Genomic DNA, 8,790 nt, shown 5'->3' with positions numbered 1-8,790 from the left:
GAGGGGAGGAGGAGGCTCAGACGCTGCCGCTGCATTATTCATCCTTTGTCCCCGAGTGCTTGTAGAGTGTGTGTGGATGTAACGACTCCTGTGTGTGTGTGTGTGTGTGTGGGGTAACGATTGAGGGAGACGACATTCCAGGGTGAATGAGTTGAAGCCGCTGCAATAATTGCACACCGGAGTGCAACACACACACACACACACACACACACACACACACACACACACACGCACACACGCACACACACACACACACACACAGAGCCATTAGCCCTGGAGCTCCTTGGCTCCAAATGGACCGACAGCACAAACTGGGACGTTCTCTCACTAAACATCACCGCCCTCTCACCCAGGATGCACTCACTCTCTCTCTCGCTCGCTCTCTCTCTCTCTCTCTCTCTCTCTCTCACACACACACACCACACACCACACACACTCACCCACTCACGCTGCAGACGCCACTGAATGAAGAGCAACAACATCACCAACAACAACAACAACAAAAACCATGTGGTGTGTTTGTTGTTGTTGTCTGTGGAGTGAGGGGGGGGGGACGGGGGACGGGTGGGGTTAGTGGAGAGAAAAACATCACACAGGGATTAGAGTCTGACAGGGGCGGGGCTAAGCCTGCAGGGGGCCATTCAGCCCTCCCCCCTCCCCTCCCTGAGTGTGTGTGGGGAGGAGTAACACGTGTTGACAGGCGTGCCGGCGAGTGAGCTGGCTGGCCGTTTCCCCGGCAGCCCGACGCGATGAGGAGGTGGCAACAAGCGCAGCAGCACGTGCTCTCAGTTGCCCTTGGATACAGCGTGCTGGTTGGACCGCTGCTCTCTGTTGTTGTTCTACGAGCGGCTGATGAAACCTCGTGGGTGAGGGAGGGTCGAGCCAGCGCCGCCGCGTGGAGACGCTTTCCCGCCTCGCTTGGAAAGTGTTGCTAGGCACATTGGAGGTCAGCGAGTAAACAAACATACATCATCGTCACCTCACTTCATCCAGACAGGGACAGGAAGTTTAACTCTTTCATCCAGGAGACGGCGAGGATCAGAGCAGGAAGTCAAAGCAGGAGGAACACCAGATCCAGCAGAGACACGCAGAGAGACTTTATTTATGACATTAAATAAGCTGACAACACAAAGACACAGAGTTTAAAGGCTTTCTTCCTCTTTAGAGACGTCAGGCCACAGGTCAGAGGTCACAGGTCACAGGGCTACAGACCAGTGAAAGGTTTCCCTTTGTAAAGTCGTTAATGTTCAAATTCATCACAACGTATGGAAGACGTCCAGGAAAATGATTCGCTCATAAAAAAGAGGCGGACGAGCCGAAGAGGCAGGAGATCGAGATTTAAGAGCGTCGGGCGATCCGGCATGGATTCATGGCTGAGAGCTCGAGGGGAGGAACAAAGGCTGAGGAGTGTGTGTGTGTGTGTGTGTCCCGATCAATACGGCGTTGTGCTGACCGTGCAGCCCGATGACATCGCCAGCAAATAAACATTCAGCCGGGCGATGTTAGATGTAAAGTGGAGATGTTGTGGTGAAGCTCAGGAGCCGGAGCTGACAGAGTGATGGATCACCAGGAGGGAGGCTTTGTTCCTGCAGCAGAGGACAAAGCCCCGCCCCTCTCTCTGTGCCTGTGTGTGTGTGTGTGTGTGTGTGTGTGGATCCACAGTGGATCTGGAACCTTTGTCATGTCACCCACCCGAGTCAGGTGCAGGTCCTGGGTCCACCGGGAGTCCCTTCACTCCCGCAGGCTGCTCTCAATCTCTGACAGCTTCTGAGCCATGGTCACCACCAGGGTCTTCATCTGGGGGTGAGACAGAGAGACAGAGAGAGAGAGAGTGAGAGAGAGAGAGAGAGACACACAGAGAGAGAGTGAGACAGAGAGAGAGAGAGACAGAGAGAGACACAGAGAGAGAGTGAGACAGAGAGAGACAGAGACACAGAGAGAGTTTAACAGTCGCAGTCGTGTGGTGAAGAAGAAGAAGAAGAAGAAGAAGAAGAAGAAGAAGAAGAAGAAGAAGAAGAAGAAGAAGAAGAAGAAGAAGAAGAAGAAGAAGAAGAAGAAGAAGAAGAAGAAGAAGAAGAAGAAGAAGAAGAAGAAGAAGAAGAAGAAGAAGAAGAAGAAGAAGAAGAAGAAGAAGAAGAAGAAGAAGAAGAAGAAGAAGAAGAAGAAGAAGAAGAAGAAGAAGAAGAAGAAGAAGAAGAAGAAGAAGAAGAAGAAGAAGAAGAAGAAGAAGAAGAAGAAGAAGAAGAAGAAGAAGAAGAAGAAGAAGAAGAAGAAGAAGAAGAAGAAGAAGAAGAAGAAGAAGAAGAAGAAGAGAAATGAAGCGGAGAATGGACAGGTGGGAAATGAGGGGAACAGCGGGAAGTGGAGAAGAGGAAGGAGGAGAGGAGGAGAGGAGGTAATTAGAAGGAGCCAGATGATGAAACCCAGTGGGCTGAGCGGTCAGGGAGGCCGGAGATGCAAAGACCAAACAAATGAGATAAATGGTGGCACTTACTCACACACACACACACACACACACACACACACACACACACACACACACACACACACACACACACACACACACACACACACACACACACACACACAAACCTGTTTGACCTACAATTCAGAGACGCGTGGAGCCCGAGGGGAACAAACACACACGGCACCTATGTAAAGGAGCAGCGGCGGGACTGTGTGTGTGTGTGTGCACCTACAGACCCACGACCCAGAATACACTCACAATGAGCCTGATCAGTGTGTGAGCCGTCAGATTACACAAAACACACTCAGCGCCGTCAGCCATGAGGCCAGACACAAGCCTCAACACACACACACACAGAGGGGCGTGTGTGTGTGTGTGTGTGTGAGGAACACGGTGTACCTGAGCAGCCGTGAGTTTAATTGCGTAACATTAATGAAGGGCGGCGGCGTGTTTTTTTCACGATGCGTTAGAGTTCATCAGGTCCAGCAGGAGGAGCGGAGAGATCAAAGTCAAACTAGTGAGGAACAAACTCCAGCACGCACACGTTTGGCGTCCACCTGCCGCCTCCTGCCGCCGTGCTTCCTGTCCCTCTGAGGTCACGTCAGGATGAGGAGAGAACCACACAGAGAAGAAGACGGCGTTACATCAGCCGACATGAGCCGCAGACCTCATGATCAAAACATGTTTTCACTCAGACAAAGATTCCTCAACATGCCTCCCTCCCCTCCCCTCCCCTCTCCTCTCCTCTCCTCCCCTCTCCTCTCCTCTCCTCCCCTCCCCTCCCCTCTCCTCCTCCTCCCTGTGGTCTCCATTGTCTCCGCTGCCTGCTTCTCCTGAGCCCTGCTGCCCCCTGCTGGACAGCCTGTGACCCTGCACGTGTTGTGAAACAAAGGATTGTGAATTACTCCACACACACACACACACTCGCTTGAATGTCAACAGGAAGTCTTTTAAAGTTCCAACACGCCGGCCTGAACCCTACAGACGTATAAATCTAATCACGTTCCAAACTCATCCAAGCAACGGTCGTAAAGAAAACATCAATCTGTCAGAGTGACATCAGGAGATGAGGTCACCGCCCGCCTGTGTCTGATGTCAGCCTGTCCGCCGCAGCACCAAGGACTTCCTGGAACAAAGATGATGTCATTGTTTGTCCGGAGCGACCTGTGCACGGACTCTCAATGAGCCGAGTGTCCAGAGGGGCCGTAAACCCCCCCCGACATGACACACACACACACACACACACACACACACACACACACAGAGGAGACAGGGAGGGATCAAGGCGTTCTGATCCAGAGTGTGTGTCTCTAGTGAACGATGTCACACACTGAGAGACGCTGTGATTAAAGTGGAAACACCACAGAGGAGAAAGGACAACAGAAAGCATCGGGCTCTTTACCTCCGTCAGCTGGTCCTCAACAGTGTTTGTGTACTCCAGTGTCACCGGTTGCTCTTTGGGGCCCCCTGCTGGCAACATCTGGGCTGCAGAGCCGAGCACGTAGCTGGAATGACAGCAGAGTGTTAGAGAGAGACGCTGAACATGATGGCAACATTACATCCTGGATCATGAGATGGTAGAGCTCCTGTACAGCAGGGAGGGGGGGTGTTTGTGAGTGAGTGTGTGAGTGAGTGAGTGAGTGAGTGAGTGAGTGAGTGAGTGAGTGAGTGAGTGAGTGTGTGTGTGAGTGAGTGAGTGAATCTGTGTGTCTGTTCTGACCCGAGGCCTCGTCGTACCTTTCTATGTTTGCCACATCCAGACAGAATGAAAACCTCTTGTGGTCCAGACTCTTGGGCGTAGAGGAGTAAACCATGCCGAGCACGGTGCAGCAGCCTCGACAGAGCAGATCAACCACCAGGCTGCACCACGCAAAGACAAGAAGGAGCACAATGAGAACAATGAGAGCACAATGAGATCCATATTTAACAGAAAGGAGGGGATCTATTCTGCTCTGATCTTCTTACCAGAAAGACTTTTTGCCGGCTTCATAACAGCGAGTTTTCTCTCCCACTAAAACATTCTCAGTGACTCCTGAAGGCAGAAACACACACACACACACACACACACACACACACACACACACACACACACAGGCATTTTACCAACAACTGCTCAATCAATACATACATTTAATTTAGTTTAGTTTTTTTGTTTAATTAAGGCTATTACAAATGGAAATAGATACAGAGACGTGTTCAAATAGCGTTTATGTGCATCTGACTAACAAAAACAAAACTATATTCAGTAAATAATCATATTAACAAGCTCAAACACCAACTGATCCATAGATGTCAGATTGTGTTTGAACTTTTGTGTGTCTAAAATCATTTAAATCAATGAATCAGTACTGGCTGCATTCCATTTAGATGGACCGGTGGCTGGGTCTGTTATTGTGCATGCTGACTCTCTGTGAGGCCTTTAGGAAACAACTAAACGGAATGGAGCCATTATTAAGATGCTAAAGACAACGGCACTTTAACTGGAACGAAGTAAACAAACTCCACAGAGAGACGCTGACATCAGACACCGAAGCTTCCGGCGTTAACGGAGACTAATGGACATTAATATCGGTGTGCTTGTGAGCAGTGGCCCTCATGTAAAGTCACTCACTCTTCAGTCGGATCTGGTTCAGTCCATCTTCGCTGCCGTCCCACGACACCGAGTCCCCGACAGGCAACTTACACTTCCCGCAGATGAAGACCACCGGGCCGTCGTTGTCCTCCTTCTCCTCGTCGTCGTCCACCTCCTCCGCCGGGCTGGCCGAGTCCTCCGAGGTGACGGTGGACGAGTCCTCGGACGAAGCTAAGAACGTCGTGTAGGCGTTTGCCTGTCGTTGTTTCTCTTTCGCCGTCCTTGTTTTGTTTTCTCTCCACGACGCCATGTTCGCTTCTTCTACGAGTTTGTTTCAAAGTTCCGCGGGCGCTTGAGAAAAAAAGAGATTATATGAGAACAGCGCGAGAAGTCACTGCTGGGTACTTCCGCTTTAGCATTGTCAGACAATATCGAGAAAATAATGACATATTTTTACACTGAGATATGAGTGAATGTTATGTAAACCAAATTGCGTATATATTTCTTGTTTACTTGTCTACATGGTTAGTTTATCATTACTATTTTAAGTGTTTATGACTTTCTTGGCATTGGAAGAAACTGTTCCCGTCTCGACCGATTAGTAAACATTAACAGAAATGCATATATATACACATAATTTAGTTTAGCAACATGTAAAGAAACTAGTTTTCCAGATAATGCAGACTATTAAAGGCCGTTAATGTTTGTGACAGCGTGTTCGTCCTGTGTAGCGCCAGTAGCGGGACGAGGACGTGAACTGTCTTTATGCAACATTTGTCTTTGTGAGCTGCTCGAAAGGAAAGCGACATAAACTACAACATTTATGTGTGTCTGTGTTCTATTTTGATTTTTTATGTTATTTTAAATGTATGCTCCAATCTTTATTAATTAAATGACATTTCTTTTTCAGAAAACTATGAGCACCACGTCACGTGAAAACACTTCCTCCGCCCTCTCATTGGTTAATAACCAGGAAGTGTGTAAGATGACGTAAGGCGGGAAAGCATATAGCGGAGTGTTTACGTTTTGTATCTTTGCTCTGTGGAGCGACGGAACCACCGCTCCGTGTTTACTAGAGGATTTTTGTTCACCGGATTTAAAGTCGTCATGTGTGAAAAGATTCCGAAGGTAATATGACTTCCTAAGTTAAACATGATCATATTCGCTGTGTTTCTTTTCGGGTTTGGTGTGGTTTGTTTGGCAAACCGGTGTCTTGGAGCAAAATGTGACCGTGTTAACTGGTGACTTCAGCCAAAATCCAAACGCGATTCATATGTTATGTTACATTAATCATTGAATTGTGAAGGAGCAATAACAACGCATTAACGGGGACTGAACTAAAAGATCTTGCTGCTTTAATCTGCTGTCACCTGTTGATTGAGTCATCAGTTAACATGGACACTCATTCATCCTGGTCCGCATTGGGAGCCTCTGTGACTCTACAGGTGTCTTTGGTATGTGTGTCTCCTCAGGTGAACCAGTGGCTGTGCTCCGTGTTTGGAGATCAGCCTGTGCCTCAGTTTGAGGTGAACACTCGGACGGTGGAGCTTCTGTACCAGCTGGCTCAGGTCAGCGAGGCTCGATGCAGTGACACGGCTCTGCTCATTGAGGACCACAGGCAGAAAGCTGCAGAGTACCAGGCTGATGGTGAGACAACCCGAGGCACAAAAGAAGATAAATGTCACTTATTTACCGTCGTTGGCACAGAAATCCAGTTTCTCTTCTGTAGGCGCTCATCTCCAGGAAGTTCTTCTGCAGGGAGTGGACCTGTCCTGGGCCAGCTTATCAAAGCCTGCTGCAGACTATGTATCGGCTCTGGTGGACAACGCCATGGTGCTTGGAGTCAGGGACACGTCGCTGAGCAGGTAAGCTGACGTCGTCTACAATCCTTCTCTATTTTGTCATGGGTAGTTTCTGCGGATGGAAGTTGAAGCAGTAACAGACGACACACTGATGTTTGGGGTTCTTGCAGCTTTATTCCAGCAGTGAATCACCTGACCAGTGAACTACTGGAAGCAGAGAAATCCAACCGGAGACTTGAGCGGGAGCTGAAGGCCCTGAGGAAGAGACTCAGCGCCACTTTAGTGCTGCGGAGCAACTTACAAGAGTAAGAGAAGGAAAACATCACTTGTAAAGCTAGGATGGACACAGGCTGCAGCTTTGTTTTGTTTTTGTGTTCAGAGACGTCAACAAAACCAAAAGGCTCCAGGAGGTGGAGGGAGCCAGAGCGGAGGAGCGGCTGCTCAGCATGGACTTTGTGATTGCCAAGTGTAAAGAGCTGAACAGCAGGAGAGAGAGAGCAGAGGTGCGTCTGCTCTAAGGACATGAGGGGCGTTTGTTTATCTGTCTTAGTCTGACATCAGAAGCCCCACTGCCAGTTTGCAGCACAGATGCTTTACTTGTTTTTTTCAATAGAAGGAAATAAAAATGTCCCTCCAGTTCAGAAGGTAACATATATAATACGTTGCCCAGGGCGACAGGTTGTAGTTTCACCTGCTTGTCAGGTGGGCGTCATGTTGCAGCCGCTGGTTTAGTAACATCCTTCATGATGTGATGAATGTCCGGGTGTACAGAAAGGCGGAGCTTTGAGACGCCTTGTTCTCTTCTCCACCCTTGCAGGATCAGCTGGCGTCCAGGAAAATGGATCAATCTCTTTCCCATCAGGCCATTGTGCAGCTCTCTGAGGTAAACACACACACGCACGCACACACAGACACACACACACACTCGAGATGAAAACGTAGCGCTTCCAGGCTTTGATATATATCGTCTTATTTGTCTCTACACAGGAAGTGGCTGCGCTGAAACAAGACATCGTTCCCCTGAAGAAGAAACTGGAGCCATACTTGGACCTGAGCCCGGTATGTTTGTTTCTCCCTCAGTGTGATTCTGCTGCTCTGTGTCCACGTCTGAACACACACACACACACACACACACACACACACACACACACACACACACACACACACACACACACACACACACACACACACACACACACACACACACACACACACACACACACACACACACACACACACCATGTTTGAGAAGCTTTAACCCCGTGTTGTTGTGTTCAGAGTCCGTCTCTGGCTCAGGTGAAGGTGGAGGAGGCCAAGAGAGAACTGGTGAGCTCATTCCTTCCCCCCGTCGCCACGGGAACATCTGATCTGTCTGATGATGACGTTTGTTTGAATGCCTTTGTCACTTCCTGTTTTCCAGGCTGCACTCGATTCCCAGCTGGAGGTGAACGCCGATTTCAAGTGAAAATCTCTTCTAATGTTCTTTATTCTGTAAACTTTGTGTGCCTGAACAATAATAAAGTCATTTACAACCTGCACAACGTGTTTGTCCATGGAAAACCCAAAGCATCTGAGTTTAAAGGACTAAAACGTTTCTGGCTTTGATTTTCTTCTCTTCTCTCCTCTTCCTCCTTCTTACTCCAGGACAGCTTCTCTCCTCTTCCTCCTTCTTAGTCCAGGACAGCTTCTCTCCTCTTCCTCCTTCTTACTCCAGGACAGCTTCTCTCCTCTTCCTCCTTCTTACTCCAGGACAGCTTCTCTCCTCTTCCTCCTTCTTACTCCAGGACAGCTTCTCTCCTCTTCCTCCTTCTTACTCCAGGACAGCTTCTCTCCTCTTCCTCCTTCTTACTCCAGGACAGCTTCATTCCTCTTCCTCCTTCTCGGCTGAATGTTGTCTTGAGGGAATGCGGGCAATTTTGAGTTTGACAACAGAATTCCTCAGGCTTTGG

At 49.0% G+C, this 8,790-nt stretch overlaps 2 protein-coding genes across 3 annotated transcripts in view; one reads left to right on the top strand and one right to left on the bottom strand.

Annotated features, from left to right (window-relative positions):
• The window catches only part of mis18a (MIS18 kinetochore protein A), a 6,713-nt gene extending 1,303 nt beyond the window's left edge, over positions 1-5,410 (bottom strand). The window contains exons 1-5 of one of the 2 annotated variants that reach the window (XM_076149688.1): positions 5,079-5,410; positions 4,433-4,499; positions 4,205-4,327; positions 3,870-3,972; positions 1,693-1,797 (exon numbers count right to left, since the gene is read on the bottom strand). In XM_076149688.1, the coding sequence (XP_076005803.1) occupies positions 1,732-1,797; positions 3,870-3,972; positions 4,205-4,327; positions 4,433-4,499; positions 5,079-5,349 (630 nt within the window). In that variant the 5' untranslated portion in view covers positions 5,350-5,410 and the 3' untranslated portion in view covers positions 1,693-1,731. Of the gene's footprint in view, positions 1-1,082; positions 1,798-3,869; positions 3,973-4,204; positions 4,328-4,432; positions 4,500-5,078 lie in introns of those variants that run through there. The other variant, XM_076149687.1, reaches the window with a different exon arrangement.
• A 605-nt stretch (positions 5,411-6,015) lies between these two features.
• haus1 (HAUS augmin-like complex, subunit 1) lies at positions 6,016-8,397 on the top strand. The gene is made up of 9 exons (XM_076149686.1): positions 6,016-6,167; positions 6,512-6,686; positions 6,769-6,904; positions 7,012-7,146; positions 7,221-7,344; positions 7,659-7,724; positions 7,829-7,900; positions 8,120-8,167; positions 8,262-8,397. Exons 1-9 carry the CDS (start codon positions 6,147-6,149, stop codon positions 8,304-8,306), a joined length of 822 nt encoding a protein of 273 aa, XP_076005801.1. The 5' UTR covers positions 6,016-6,146; the 3' UTR covers positions 8,307-8,397.
• The last annotated feature ends 393 nt before the right edge of the window (positions 8,398-8,790 follow it).

Source organism: Genypterus blacodes, unplaced genomic scaffold (assembly GCF_046128005.1).
Source record: "Genypterus blacodes isolate CSIRO-AG114 ecotype Tasmania unplaced genomic scaffold, CSIRO-AGI_Gbla_v1 ptg000047l_1, whole genome shotgun sequence".
Taxonomy (NCBI): domain Eukaryota; kingdom Metazoa; phylum Chordata; class Actinopteri; order Ophidiiformes; family Ophidiidae; genus Genypterus; species Genypterus blacodes.
The sequence above is the reverse complement of the archived record's forward strand: the minus strand, read 5'-3'. Positions and strand labels throughout refer to the sequence as shown.